At 45.7% G+C, this 16,302-nt stretch overlaps 1 protein-coding gene across 2 annotated transcripts in view; it reads right to left on the bottom strand.

The window, feature by feature from the left end:
• The window catches only part of CTNNA1 (catenin alpha 1), a 449,363-nt gene that overhangs the window by 31,020 nt on the left and 402,041 nt on the right, over positions 1-16,302 (bottom strand). For both annotated transcript variants that reach the window (XM_030212635.1, XM_030212634.1), the window contains one exon: positions 8,855-8,960. In XM_030212635.1, coding sequence (XP_030068495.1) covers positions 8,855-8,960 — 106 coding nt within the window. The remainder of the gene's footprint in view (positions 1-8,854; positions 8,961-16,302) is intronic.

Raw genomic sequence — 16,302 nt, 5'->3', positions numbered from 1 at the left:
AACCACTTGCTTCTGAAACATGTTCAAAACAGAATAATCCATGTGTGTATCTAAAAGGTAAACTTCTACAAAACAGATTAAGATCTGATTCCATGTACCCCAATGAAAGGAGAGTTTAATTCTACTTCCATTTAATTTCAATATATTCCATCATCTTTATAACACCAGGCCTCCCAAGGTATATTACAACAACAGTTAAGATGAACCCATCAGGAAACAGGATATCCTCACTGAAATTTGGCCATCTGTATTGTATACAGGAAGTGTATTTATTTATTTTTAGTGTAGAAAAATGAGCACAAAATACAGAGTTTAAAATTGCTGTTCCTACCAGCTATAATAATTTTAAAGATGTTTTAGTGATATTCAATTGTTATTTCAAGATATTTATATCTTATGGGACGCTTTCAAATAAATTAAAAAAACAAAAACAAGAACTTTTTATTAGGTTTTTTTTTTTTTTTAAATACATCAAAAACATTTGACCTCTACCATTTAAGGCACTACTCCTATCCAATTGAAACAGCTTTAGACTTGTTAAAGATGGACAAACAATAAAGAACGACAACGTGGACGCAGCAATGCAGCAGCTCATAGGTTTGCTTGCTTTGATTTCAGTGTTCTAGAGGAGATGACAGATATGCGGGGGAGTGAAAACAGAGATTAACCAAATTGGCTTCCTTGCTTACCGTGGAGTAGATAGGCGGCTCATCACTTCAAACCTCCTTGGTCCTGACGGTGTCCTTTAACTGCCGCGTCCTGCCTACGCGGAAACAGCAAGTTGAATCAGAGTAGGCGGGACGTGGCAGCAGAAGGACCCCGATGCTGGCATCCTGTCCTAACCACCGCCTGCAGGTACGGTAGGATTGGCAACTGGGGGGGGGGGGGGGGGGGGGGGGGAGGAGGAAAGAGGTTGAGGGAGGGAAGAAACTGAAGGGACAAAAGGTTCATGTTAAACGCATGGGGCAGTGGGAGGGCCAGCAGGTGAGAGAGAATCAGAACTCGGACTTGCCCTCCCCTAACAAACGGGCCCAGCAACAAGTCTGCTTAAATTCTTACCAGGTAATGCTGCTGTGCACTTCTGTAGCAACGATGAACAATCAGCCCAGCAGCCAGCAGGGCTCTCCTGTCTCCTCTGTCCTCACTGGCAGCTGAATTCTCAGGAGCACAGCAGTGGAGCAGCCAAGTTGAGTGTTGGACGGTACAGCTCCACGACCAGCTGAGCTGAGCTGTGATCAGGAGTGCTGCTGAGGTGAGCCAGCCCACGAGCACACAAATCTCTTGCCTGCAGTGCAGCACGAGGAGGCAGGGTTGCCACACACCATGCATGCACCAATATCAAGTGACAGCTGGTGTGTTTGGGCATGAGTGCCTCCAGCCTCCTGCTTCAATTTGTGGGGAAAAAAAAAACAAACCTTCAAGTCCCGGCTGACAGCACAACAACCGGCTCGCAAAGTTGCTCAAAAGTTAACAACTGGCTCTGCAGAGCTGGTGCGAGCCAGCTCCAGCACACCACTGGATGCATCCTCCCCACCCCCGGTCTTCTTTGGTACTAGAAAGTACCTGGAATAGAATCCTTTCCCTTCTTTCCCTGGTGGTATGGGCTATTTGGAGAACCCACCAATCGGGAGGTTAAAATGGGCCACCTTTCTTGGGGGGGGGGGGGGGGGGGGGGAGAGGGAATTAAAAAAACAAACTCGGCCTCCCTCCCACCAGTAGGTTGTCTGGAACAGTCACTGTTACGGTGGCTATGCGCTGCTGGAGCCAAACACTTGTCTCCTGTTTTGAGTAGGCAGCCGGCTGGGCATTAGGCGCACACTGCTGAGAACAATGTGCTGGGCCTGAGTCTGCTGAGGATGAGCGTACCTATGCCTCTGAGTAGTAGGCAGCTCTCTTCGACTTGCCTGAAAACATCCTGGATGAAGAGGGTGCAGAAGGTGTCTGTGGCAGAGAGTATCGATGGTATCAGTGTGCTTTCTGATGAGGTCCGCAATCACCTTCACCTTCTCCAAAAAGAAAGCAGCATATGACATCCGCTAACCCCTGCTGGACCACCGGGTTCAAGTCAGAGACACGCAGCCATGAGAGTCTGCGCATCACTATATTCTGTGAAGAGATTCTGGATGCTACATCAAAAGTATCGTAAGCGCCCCTGGCCAGGAATTTACAACATGCCTTCTGCTGCTTGGCCAGCTGGTGAAGAGATTCTGTCTGCTCTGGTGGGAGAGGAACTGCCAAGTCAGTCATACTGCGCACCAGGTTCCGCAAGTAGAGACTAGTGTAGAGCTGGCATGACTGTATACGGGAGATGAGAATTGACGCCTGGGGGCAGCGAAGCAGTCTCTGGAACTAGTGAATGATGAGGGAACTGCAGCTTATCAAACCTAGGGGAACTCTGGATCCGACACATGGTATCAATTTTCTTGGGGAGGACAAGTACCAATAGAGGGGACTCCCAGTTCTTCAGCTGAACATCATGCAAGATCCTCTGAAGCAAGACAGTCACGGCCTCTCTACGAGGAGAGCTGTAGTCCAGGACCTCGAGCACCTCAGCCCTAGGCTCGTCCTCTGTCTGGAAATGAATGGGAATAGCAGCCGCCATTTCCTTTACAAAAGCTGGGAAGGAGAGGCTCTCAGGTGGAAACTTTCGTTTCTCCTCTGGTGGGGAGGGGTCTGATGGGATACCATAGGATTCCTCTGAGAAGTACTTTGGATTGTCATCAGATGCCCATGAGCACTCCATTTCAGTGTCAGCAAAGAATTCCTCATGGGAGGGCTGAGACTGAGCCTGCCTCGAGTATTAGGAACTTGTCCTATCCTGGAATGGCGTCAAGACGCAGGATTCACCCTCGACTCTGGCGAACCTTCCTCCATTGACGACGAGAGGGTACCAGCATGGGCAGCTGTAGACACCAGTACTGCATGCAGCGCCAGCGTCAGTAACCTCACCACAGGCTGAGGGCCCAGTGAGGCATCAGGTAAAGGTATGGCTGGGTGCATGTACCCTGATGCCAATTCACTCTGCTGGAGTATCCTTGACAAATGCTCCTGGAACATGGCCTGGATGCGCTCAAGAGTGTTGACATTGGGAAAGGCTGGGGTGTCGGTTCAGAAACAGCCTGCTGAATTGCTGGTGTCAACTCAGGTACTTGGTCCTGTCTGAATGGAGACCCCCTGTGTCGGCACTTCCTCGATGGAGGGGCAGCGCTCCTCCCGGTGCCTATGCTTCTCGGGTACCGGATCCCTCAGTGCCCCAGTGCTCCCGGCACCATGCGTAGAGGGGGATCGATGCTTGTGCTTCTTGGCCTTCGCACAGTACCAAACATAGACACCCCTTGGTGCCAACGAGGACGTCATCAAATCCTTAGGCCTCCTTGGTGTCGGGTCTGATTGTGACCGATCCTGGGGGCTCTGCTGAGCGAACAGGGCCAAGGCAGGTGGAGACCTGCTCAATGCATGCCCATTCCCAATGTCAAACATGGGTCTATCAGCCATGGGGACTGATGCACCCGATGCTGGTGCTAATGATTTGGACCTGGCTCCAAAAATTTTCTCTTTGAGCCTCTCTAGATAACAGTGTTCTTTTCTGCTTAACCATGCAAAGAATTCAGTTAGTAGAGTTGTGGTCTGGCCCTAAACACTGGAGACACCAGAAATGGGTGTTGGTGCCAAAGATGGTCTAACTGCATCGAGCACAGTGCTTGAAGCCACTGGGACTTTCAATGTTATGGAAAGAAAAACAGCTGAGACCAAATCAAATGATGCAATGGTGAAAAAGGGGCAAATCAGCGAGAAAAAAAGGGGGGAAATCCCCTAAGAGGGCCTCAGGAGTCCGAGAAAAAATAAAACTTGAAAGTGGGGAAAAAAAAATCAACTAAAACATCTCTGACAGAGTTAGGGGAGTGGAGGAGTGGCCTAGTGGTTAGGGTGGTGAACTTTGGTCCCGGGGAACTGAGTTCGATTCCCACTTCATGCACAGGCAGCTCCTTGTGACTCTGGGTAAGTCACTTAACCCTCCATTGCCCCATTTAAGCCGCATTGAGCCTGCCATGAGTGGGAAAGCACAGGGTACAAATGTAACAAACAAACAAATAAAAAACTACTCTGGATAGAGACACTTAACCATGAAGAATCAAATCAAGCTACTTACTAGGAGAGTTTTTGTCAAATTGAGGCAATTACAGTACATAAAGCATTATAAATCAAGAATACTTTCAAATAGTGGTACAGGAGCTAGTGCTCTCTCAGTTTGATTATTGCAACTCGATTTATCTAGGTTCTAAATCATCCTTAAGGTGCTTACAAGACCTACAGAACACGGCAGCAAAGCTGATTTTTGGTAAACGAAAGCCTGAACATGTAACACTTTTGTTGAGGAGCCTGCACTGGATCCCAGTGGAGGCTCACTGGCATTTTTTTTAAACAATTTTTATTGATGACCCATGTACACTATACAGCAATCAGCATACCATCATATATTTTACATATCACTTAGTAAATATCATGTAGTGAGTGTCATCAGTTTTACTTCATTTTCTCCCTCCTCTCCCTGCCCCCCCCTCTATCCACCTCCCATTACTCTCCCCTCCCCCCCTACCAATCCTCTAACAATTCAAAAGTCTACTTCTCGCAACAGGTGTTAAGAGTGTCTCAAAAGGGCAACCAAACTTTACAGAACTAGTCTCCCCTCCTTGAGGCCAGGTCACCCACTTTCTTCTTTTCCAACATACAACATTGCATCATGGCTCCTCGCCACTGTGGTACTCCAGGTGGTTCGGGCTGCAGCCACAGCTGCAATATAATTTTTTGCCCATCAAGTGTAAGGCCTTTAGAACTTTAAGTACTTACTGCGCCTGAAGTGGTGCTGACAGCATTTGGCGGGCCATCTCTGGTAATTGGGGCATTTTTGCATCATCGAGGTAATCCTTGGTGAAGGGGCCCTGGTACCTATTATGCACCTTAGTGTATAACACTGTATGGTTCCGCCCCTGAATATTTGGCTAATTTGTTAATTTTTGGAACAACAGACCACCTTCTTACGTCAAGGGATAATGGTCTGTTACAGTTCCACTTTGAAAACGTGAAGTACAAATCTATTCTTGCAGTGGCATTTGCTTATAACTCTGACTGGAGTTTGAACTCCCTTCCCTGTGAACTGAGACTAACTTCAGATTACCTGGAGTTTACTAAGCTGTTAAAAACCCATTTTTCTTTTTTTTAACATTACGATTTTATTAAAGAACAAAATGGGTGTGGTTTTAATATTTCCAGTGCAGATTACAATAGTATAACCTTCAAACTCACACAAAGTACACTTGGACGTGTATTTTCAAAGCACTTAGACTTACAAAGCCCCAGAGTAACCTGTGGAACTTTGTAAGTCTAAGTGCTTTGAAAATACGCCTCATAGAATCATAACAAAAGTACAACTTGAAGTGCTAAATACCCCATCCCAAGGCCATACATTGATATAGAAAGCTAAAATAGAAAAACAAACCACAGAACAATCATCCCAAATCGAACCCCCCGCCCAATCCCAATACACACAATCCCCTCCCTCCCAAACCAACTAGACTTGACCCACCCACTGCATAGCCATGAAGAGGGTCAAGAGATCACATTTTTAGGCACTGGGTGGGTCCCCCTCATGGATGGATGGATGGATAGAGAGAGAGCGAGAGAGAGCCCCCCCCTCCACGCCACCTATAATAAAGTCTAATAATTAAAACAGAAAAATAACAGATCATTCAGAGACTCCCAATACACCCCCGCCCCCTCAAGCACTAAGTTAGTGACCCAGTATACAATACTAACAAACTAGGAAGGGGACAACACAAATCGCTGCACTTTAAAAAGCTAGTAAGGATAGGAAAAGAGTCAGAATCCCTCAAAAAGGCCCTACATAGCACATCCATCTCTGATTTCACATGTCCAGCTCACCACAAATAGACCCAAGACTGGAGCTGCAGTTATTTTATTTGTTACATTTGTATCCCACATTTTCCCACCTATTTGCAGGCTCAATGTGGTTTACATAGTACCGTAAAGGCATTATGTCGATTCGGCAGAGTTCAGCCAGTCAGACAATCCTTCTGGGGAATCAAAAGAATGCCAATGGCTGCCTCAAAAGATTCTCAGAATCGCCAGATATAGCAGCTGGAACTTATAATTCCTCTCCACCAGTCTCACTCAAATAGGGGGAAACAGCCGCCGCCGCGCAGCAAGCACAGCTGAATAATGTGGAAAAATGTGCACAGATGCTTCCTCATAAAGCGTTTCCTCTCTGCGGGTTTTGTAGCTGTGAAGAACTTCCTTATGTGCTGAACTGTGAAATTTAACAATAATGACTCTTGGCTGTTGGTCTCCCAAGCTTTGTGCCCGCTCCAACCGCAAATTTGAAGAGCCTTCTGCTGGCACAAAAGTAGTGTTTAACCACCGCTCTAGTTCCTGACACAGGGATTTTTCTGGGACCGCCCCACGAACCGGAGATTATCCCTGCGTGCCCGTTTCTTCAAATCCTCTAACGTGGATCATTGCAAACATACCAAGTCAACCAGCTGCAAAAGTTCTGAATTTAGAGACTGCGCTCCATCTTCCAAATCGGACACCCGGTTTTCAAGCTCTCCCGTTCTGCGGGTCAATTCAGAAGTAAGTTGCAAGATCCCCACAATCTGTTCCGATAATTGTTGGAACCGAGAATCCAGAGCCTGAACCACAGACATGCTAAGTTCAGAAATTACTGCTTCCAAGCACAACAGATGCGGGGCCTGCACTGTATCTGCCATTTTGTCCTCCGACTGCTAGCCACGTTCCAGCCCCTTCTTGGGTAACTTGGACACCATCGAGACTCATCTAGTTAAAAATCTGTCCGTGCAAGAGAATATATCCTTACCAACAAAAGCTGTGACAATTAAAGAAGTGTTCACTGTTTCCCAGGGGACCCAACACAGTTACCTCTCATACAATGCCCTGCGCACCACCAAGGACTAGACCTAAAATGGCTCTCCTTCTTGTCGGTTCCTGGACCAGTTGCTCCAAGAAGCAGTAGTTTATTACATCTAGAAATGTTATCTCCCTGGCGCTCCCTGATGTAACATTTATCCAGTCAATATTGGGGCAATTGAAATCACCCATTATACTGCTGCCCAATTTGCCAGCTTTTCTAATTTTTGTAAACATTTATTCTTCTATCTGTTCGTTCTGTCAAACAGCAGGTTTGAGGAGAAGGGGGGTATGGGAAGCACATAGTATGAGTTGAGGAAGGGAGTGCCACTTGGTGGTCTATCAATTGTACCACGAATGGGAATGAAACTGGATGAACTGTTTAACTTATTAGGTAGCTGGAAGCCAGGGCAGATGGATGGCTAGACAGACTATTAGCTCTTATAAGGTCAGTTTCCGGTTAATAAACTACAGAACAGAATTTAGCACTCTAGTTTTGGTGAACCTGGAAGATGTACTGAGCAAAATTGACAAATTAAAGAGTAGTAAATCACCTGGACCAGATATAGCATGCATCCAAGGGTACTGAAAGAACTAAAGCATGAAATTGCTGATCTGCTGTTAGTAATCTGCAACCTGTCAAAATCGTCTGTAGTACCTGAAGATTGGAGGGAGGCCAATGTAATGTCAAGTTTTAAAAAGGTTCTAGCGGTGATCCGGGAAATTACAGACCGGTAAGCCTGACGTCAGTGCTGGGTAAAATAGTGGAAATTATTATAAAGAATAAAATTACAGAACACATGGTTTGATGGGACAGAGTCAGCAAGGTTTCAGGCAAGGGAAGTCTTGCCTAACCAACTTTCTTCATTTCTTTGAAGACATGAATAAACATGTAAATAAAAGTGAGCTGGTTGATATAGAGGCATATTTTCAAAGCACTTAGCCTCCCAAAGTTCCATAGAGACCTATGGAACTTAGCCTCCCAAAGTGCTTTGAAAATAAGCCTGTTAGGGTATCTAGATTTTAAGAATGTTTTGACAAATTTCCTCATGAGAGACTCCTGAGAAAATTAAAAAGTCATGGGTTAGGAGGCAATGTTCTGTTGTGGATTAGGACTTGGTTATTGGACAGAAAACAGAGAGTAGGGTTAAATGGCCAGTTCTCTCAATGGAGAAGGGTTGAGTGCCACAAGGATCTGTACTGGGACCGACGCCATTTAACATTTATAAATGATCTTGAAATTGGAGCAGAACCGAGGTGATTAAATTTGCAGATGATACAAACCTATTCAATGTTGTTAATTAGCGTTATCTGGGTTTAAAAAAGATTTGGAAAAGTTCATGGTGGAAGAGTCCATAGTCTGCTATTGAGACAGACATGGGGAAGCCACTTCTTGCCCTGGGATTTGTAGCATGGAATGTTGCTACTACTGGGATTCTGCCAGGTACTTGTGACCTGGATTGGCCACTGTTGAACAGGACACTGGGATAGATATACCTCACCAACCCAATCAGTTATGAAAGCCCACTCTCTACAACTACCCTAATCACTCCCTTCCTTCTTCTACCCTCCCTTACTTATACTATGCACAACTCTACCGTATCTGATATCCTGATATGACAATGTTAGCATAATCATGTAAGCCACATTGAGCCTGCAAATAGGTGGGAAAATGTGGGATACAAATGCAATAAAATAAAAAATAAATTTGCTTTGACCCAATATGGCTATTATGTTCTTAAGATTAGGAATTTGGTAATGTGGGGTTAGTGCTATTATCAGTAGGCCAAAAGATTCTACACCGCTATTCTTCACAGAAAGGCTAGCAAGTTAATATGTCATGTTTTTAAGGTGACCATCCAAGAAAGATTATAGTTAAGCCTAAGGCTTGTACAGATGAATTATGACTTACATGGTCAGCAATAGTACGCCCCAGCTTGTCCATCCGTGATCCAGCTTCTGCAATTTTCTTGGCTGCACTAATTACATCAGATGTATTTTTCAGTGGGCCTTTACCTCTGCAAAACAAAACAGTATTTTTAGATAAAGATGCAGCAAATAGAAACTTATCTTCCTCTTATATATTTTTTTTTTGTGCTTTCTGTCATGTAGAATATTTTACTACTATCACTGTTAGTGAAGCTGTTACGATTCTGGCAGTTAATTTTTGACTCTGTAGACTTTTCATCCACATATCTCATTTATCATAGTGAAGTGTTTTTTCAGCATGTAGCAGATTTGTTCTATATATAACCTCCTTGAACCAAAAGTACTGCACATTGTGCAACTAGTGCAGAATACCACTGTTAAGTTGATTGCAGGCGGAAAAAGATTTGATCCTGTCAGCCTACTTATGAAGCTAGAACACTGGTTGGAGTATAAAATTCGTCTCCCTGTCCAGACTGTTTGACATTCAGGATTGCAATTTTTTCTTTCTGGGTACCTGACCCGTTATGCTACTTTTCATAGTCTTTGCTCATCCTGTCAATCTTCTTGCTATTCCTCAAAATTACATGTTTAACATTATAGGATCTACTCTGTGGAATGGGCTTCCTTTATCTCTGCGATTAGAGTCATCACTTCAAAAATTTAAAGTAGAACTAAAGGCATGGCCCTTACTTACATGTCACTCCTAACTGATGCTCCTCTCTGCAATGCATTTCCAGACTAAAGACTACCTAATATCACACTTCCATAGCAGCAAGTCAGATAAATACATATAGTTTTCACAGTGGGGTTCTTCTATCAGAGTACTTAAATGGTGGAACTCCCTTCCAAAGCAATTAGCTGGGAACACAGCTATACACACACTTCAGAAAAATAATGAAAACCTCTCTTCAGGACATTTTTGTTAATGGAATTTGATAGTTAAAAGCTGAAATTAGTCAGTTATTAATGTGACTGATGTCATTCAACTCTCTTCTAAATGTATCTTTCTCTTATGAGATTTGTTACTTAATGATTAAATGTAAATCCCTTGTATTTTAGTACATTTTTATACTGGTTTACAACATTATATTTCTAATGTAAGCCACATTGAACCCAAGGTCAATTGGGATAATGTGGGATATAAATGATAGTAAATAAATACCTATTTAGGAGGGCATTTGAAGTCCGATTCCCCCTTCCTCTCCTTTGACATGATTTTCAGGAGTAGTGGGACAGTGGGGATGGGGTATATAGGATCTTAAATGAAATGATACTTTTTACATAGTAACATAGTAGATGACAGCAGATAAGACCTATACGGTCCATCCAGTCTACGAACCTGGGAACAGATCGTAGAAGTCTGCCCGCCAATTACTGGTGTTGCCATCTAATCACCGTTAAGCTCCTTTAGATCCATTCCTTCTAAACAGGATTCCTTTCTATTTATCCCACACATTTTTGAATTCAGTTACCATTTTCAAAGCCCCTGCCTCCTGCGGGAGGGCTCTTCAGGCATCTACCACCCACTCTGTGAAAAAGTACTTTCTGATATTCCTTAGTCGGCTCCCCTGCAACCTCAATTCATGTCCTCTGGTTCTACCACCTTCACATCTCTGGAAAACGTTTGTTTGTGGATTAATACTTTTCAAATATTTGAACGTCTGTATTGCTGCCTGGATGTCCAACCGCCACCTGAAACTGAACATGGCCAAGACCGAGCTTATTGTCTTCCCACCCAAACCCACTTCTCCTCTCCCTCCACTCTCTATCTCAGTTGATAACACCCTCATCCTCCCCGTCTCATCTGCCCGCAACCTCGGAGTCATCTTCAACTCCTCCCTCTCCTTCTCTGCACATATCCAGCAGATAGTCAAGACCTGTCACTTCTTCCTCTATAACATCAGCAAAATTCGCCCTTTCCTCTCTGAGCACACCACCCGAACTCTCATCCACTCTCTCATTACCTCCTGCCTTGACTACTGCAACCTACTCCTCACTGGCCTCCCACTTAACCATCTATACCCCCCCTTCAATTCGTTCAGAACTCTGCTGCGCGTCTTATCTTCCGCCTAGACCGATATGCTCATATCACCCCTCTCCTCAAGTCACTTCACTGGCTTCCGATCAGGTACCGCAAACAGTTCCAAGCTTCTCCTGCTAACCTACAAATGCACTCAATCTGCAGCCCCTCCTTACCTCTCTACCCTCATCTCCCCTTACGTTCCTACCCATAACCTCTGCTGTCAAGACAAATCACTCCTTTCAGTGTCCTTCTCCACCACCGCCAACTCCAGGCTCCGCCCTTTCTGCCTCGCCTCACCACATGCTTGGAATAAACTCCCTGAGCCCATACGCCATGGAATAAACTCCCTGAGCCCATAGGCCAGGCCCCCTCCCTGCCCATCTTCAAATCTTTGCTCAAAGCCCACCTCTTCAATATCGCCTTCGGCACCTAACCACTATACCTCTATTCAGGAAATCTAGACTGCCCCAACTTGACATTTCGTTCTTTAGATTGTAAGCTCCTTTGAGCAGGGACTGTCCTTCTTTTTTAAACTGTGCAGCGCTGCGTAACCCTAGTAGCGCTCTAGAAATGTTAAGTAGTAGTAGTAGTAGTATTTCTCTCCTTTACTCCAGGGTAAACATGTTCAGGTCATCGAGTCTACATAACTACTTAAGTATTGCCAGTTTGAAATCTTGCCAGGTACTTGTGACCTGGATTGGCCACTGATGGGAATGGGATACTGGGCTTGATGGACCTTCGGTCTATCCCAGTACGGCAACACTTATGTACTTATGCTGCTTATTCTAGAAATAAGCAGTGGATTTTCCCCAAGTCCATTTTAATAATGGTCTATGGACTTTTCCTTTAGGAAGCCATGCAATCTTTTTTTTAAACCCCGCTAAGCTAACCACTTTTACAACATTCTCTGGTAACATTTGTTTTTTGGATATTAGCTCAGCAAGAAAAAAAAAAGAGGAAAAAATAGATAGAAGCAAAGTAAAGCATACAAAAATATATGCAACAATAGTAAAAATAACTCAAGGAAGTAAAAGAGCAGATGAAAAGGACTTAGGAAGACTTGTGAGGTAGGCAGATGCACAAAAGTACCTGTGCATGCTCAGAAAAGCCTAAGCTCCTAATTATGTCTTGGTGTTGTTTGAGGACATCCCCACTTTTGTAGCTGATATCTTGTTCATCAACCTAGAACAATTTACTTTTCTAAGGAAAGAAAAAGGATCTGAATTATTGGCAAGGATGGAAGGAGGTTGGTTTTGAGATCTTACGGGATAGGAGGAGGGGGAGAGAACTGGAATTGGGATCTGTTCCTTTTGCTTCTCCACCTCCCTTTCCCACTATAAACTGACACAGCCCAGTGCAAAACCCTATCATATTTGCCACTGTTTCATACCCCCAAGTTTCATCTGTCATTAGTTTCCCCTCATCAAGCCAGTCACCTCAACATATTCCAGTTGATCATCTTTCACTTGCTGACGGGCTTGGTGGGTGGGGGAGGAAGAGGAGAGGGGCAAAGTTTGTTTACCCAATTCTGAAAAGGGCTAGATTATGCAGATCTTGTTATAGAAATCATATGAAGTCAGGTACCTAGTTATGAGATTACATTAATTTGTTATTGTCCTTCTGTTCTTAAAGATAGCCATGTATGTAAAGTTTTACAAAATTTCCTAGCACTCTGACCCTAGTTCACTAAGATGTAGTAAGATTTTGCAGTTCATTTTGTCAATTACACAATAACTGTAAACCTCGTTGGGGCAGATGCACTAAAATCATCACTAAAGCTCTTTCCTTTACGATTCCTTGGCGAATCGGTAAGAAACGGGCATGCATCAAGGAAATCGCATGCAAATGAGCTGGTCACTGCTAGCTCCTTTGCATGGGAATCCTTCCAAGCCAGTTGGCCAGCTGAGCATGCGCAGAGCAGCCAAGCGTTTTGCTGGCTGCTCTGCGCATGCCAAAGACGTCCAGAAAGGACGTCCCTGACGAGCACTTGTCAGAGCCGCGAGCCGGAGTGCAAGCTGCAGCCGCCGGTACAGCTTGTGATCCCTGCCGCCCCACTCTCGGAAGGAGGGGGTGGATTGCAGCTGACCTTGCAGACCCTCCTCCCCGGGAACGCGCAAGCTCTGGGGGCGGGAGAGGAAGGTGTCACAACAGTCCGGGCTTCTCTTCCCCGCCCTGTCCTCCTGAAACAATAATAGTTTCTGCTGGAAGTGGAGATGAGATGGCCCGGCACGCAGCAGCCAGAAAACAACTTTTTTTTTTTTGTTACATTTGTACCCCGCACTTTCCCACTCAAGGCAGGCTCAAATCGGCTTACATATTGTATACAGGTACTTATTTGTACCTGGGGCAATGGAGGGTTAAGTGACTTGCCCAGAGTCACAAGGAGCTGCCTGTGTCTGAAGTGGGAATCAAACTCAGTTCCTCAGGACCAAAGTTCCCCACCCTAACCACTAGGCCACTCCTCCACTCCTTCTATTCTGAAAGCCAAATGGGTTGTGAATGTTTACGCGATGGGGGGGGGGGGGGGAAGAGTTCCCCAAATGACCACCGCCGGCATCGGGACATGCGAGGACGTCCAAAAAAAAACTATTTGGACGTCCCTTTCGATTATTCCCTTCATCTAGGTCTCTCTCAGCCAATCACAGCGCGTTAAGCTGACACCGGTGACAGCTAAACACGCTGTGATTGGCTGAGAGAGACCTGGAGGAGGGGCATAATCGAAAGGGACGTCCAAATAGTTTTTTTTTTTTATTTGGACGTCCTCGCACATCCCGATTCTCTACGGTGGTCTTTGAGATTATTAAACTGATATTTTGTTGTTGCTGTTTGCTCAAATGCTTCTGGGATATCTACCCATGAGTTGTACTAGTTCATGTTAATGGATGTGTTTTGTACTATGCTATTTATTGCTTCTCAAAACTAAAGAATTGTACAAAAAAAATCTGTGTGTGTGTGGGGAACGTCCAAGTGCTCGTCAGGGACGTCCTTTTTAGGCACTTTAGAAGGATGTCCCTGACAAGCACTTTGGACGTTCCCTCCCCTTCTGATTCCCTCACAGCAGTCCCAACGAGAAATGCAGACCTCCCGTTAGGTTATCCATGGTAAGGGGATCGGAAAACGTTAGTGCATCTCATTAGAATACGATTTGTACACATTATATTACTAATTTGCTCATCTGCAGTCCATTTTCGTTAGTTGCTACCGTGATAGGAAAATGGCTCGGAGAACCCTTTTGTGCATGTCATGGTTTACTACTTGCTCACTGAGCTGGCTAGCAGCAGTTTAAAAACCACGTTGTTGGCTTAAGTTTAGTGCATCTTGGCCTACATGAGCTCTTTATGAGGCAGATGCAGCAACCAAACGTAAAAAAATCAAAATCGTTAAAGTCCCTAACGATTTTTAAAAAACGAAGAATGCACCAAAAAAAAAAGTCACACATGCTCAGATCGGTATTCAAACGTACAATGTATCAAAGAATCACAATACACATCGGTAATCGGCCCCTAAATCATGCGCAGAGCAGCCAAGCGTTTTGCTGGCTGCTCTGCGCATGCTGCAAACGTAAAAACAAACAAAAAAAAAAAGCCACAACACATACATGTGGCTACCCGGTCAGCAAAATCCAAAAACAAAGGATCGGGAGGGGGCAAGGGCGCTCATCAGGAGCGTCCTGTATGGACGGCCTTGCCCCCCTCCCCCGCTGCTCCCCACTTTCCGCCGCTCCCCCCCCCCCCGAAAAAGCAAAATGCTAGCTGCCCCGGTCCCCCTCCCTTCCTGTTCCTGTGTTCTGCAGAGCTAACTCCGCCTCCCGTCATTCTTTCGCCCCGTGCCCCGCCCCCGCTGCCCCCCCTGAGGTCGACTACGCCGCTCCCCCCCTCCACCGAGGCCCCCCTCCCTATTAACGACCCGAGCAGCGCCTCTCACCTCTTTCTGAAGCGCTGCACGGGCAGGAAGATCTATTGTGTTGGTTGTAGAGTCTCCATGACGTCTCTTCTTCCCTGGCCCAGGCCCCGCCTCCTTCTGACGTAGGTTACTTACGTCAGAAGGAGGCGGGGCCTCGGCCAGGGAAGAAGAGACGTCATGGAGACTCTACAACCAACACAATAGATCTTCCTGCCCGTGCAGCGCTTCAGAAAGAGGTGAGAGGCGCTGCTCGGGTCGTTAATAGGGAGGGGGGCCTCGGTGGAGGGGGGGAGCGGCGTAGTCGACCTCAGGGGGGGCAGCGGGGGCGGGGCACGGGGCAGAAGAATGACGGGAGGCGGAGTTAGCTCTGCAGAACACAGGAACAGGAAGGGAGGGGGACCGGGGCAGCTAGCATTTTGCTTTTTCAGGGGGGGGGGGGGAGCGGCGGAAAGTGGGGAGCAGCGGGGGGGGGGGGGGGGGGGGGGGGCAAGGCCGTCCATACAGGACGCTCCTGATGAGCGCCCTTGCCCCCTCCCGATCCTTTTTTTATTTTTTTTATTTGATGTGTTTTCTGACGTCCTTTGGACCAATCACAGCGCTTTTAGCTCTGCTAATGCGCTGGGATTGGCTCAAAGTTTGTTTATTTTTTCACTTAATGATTTTTCCTGGCACAGAGCTGTCCTAACGAGAGGTCCAGACCTCTCGTTAGATTTCCTGCCTTTTTCCTGCGTAAAGGCAATCGGAAAAGGTTAGTGCATGTCGTTTCAATGGGGTTTTCACACTAATTGCTCATCTCCATTCCGTTTTCGTTAGCTGCTGGCTTCCTCGGTAAAAGCCCTTTGATGCATGCAACGCATCAAATTTTCCTCGTTGGAGGGTCATTAAAGGCTCATTTAGCTTTAGTGCATCTGCCTCTATATCACACCCCACAGGTGCTAAGTGAATGGCAGATGACCTGTGATTAAGTTAGTTACACCTCTTGAAGTGGTGCTAACTACTCTGCATTATCTAAGGTGCAGTCCCCAAACATTCTATGCCCCCAAATGCTAACTCAGGTTACCAGACTGGCCCCTATATATTCAATTACTTTATGCAAGATGGATGTTACAAATATGGACCAATCAGATATTTAGTGTGTAAGGCAAAGCTGAACGTCTAACAACCATGGCCACTGACAGGAATGCAAGAAAATATTTCTGCTGCATTTTTTCAGCACTTTTTTTTTTTGATAACCCTGTGGAAGGAGATGGTCAGTCTGGTGCCAGTAAGAGGTGGTGTGAGGAAATCCTCTCCATCCTTCCCTTCAATCCTCTTAGGAAAGGGGGGAGGAGAACTGGCGTTGACTTTCTGGGTTTGCAGAGCTGGCTAACACACAGGGCCCTGTTTACTAAGGTGCGCTAGCATTTTTAGTGTGTGGACAAAATTAGCATGCGCTGTGTAGGCGCCCATAGGAATATTGTGGGCGCACACACAGTTAGCATGAATAGTTAAGCTCTGGAACTCAT

This window comes from Microcaecilia unicolor, chromosome 8 (assembly GCF_901765095.1).
Source record: "Microcaecilia unicolor chromosome 8, aMicUni1.1, whole genome shotgun sequence".
NCBI classification, from domain to species: Eukaryota; Metazoa; Chordata; class Amphibia; order Gymnophiona; family Siphonopidae; genus Microcaecilia; species Microcaecilia unicolor.
Note: the sequence above shows the minus strand (reverse complement) of the source record. Positions and strands in the feature narration are given on the sequence as shown.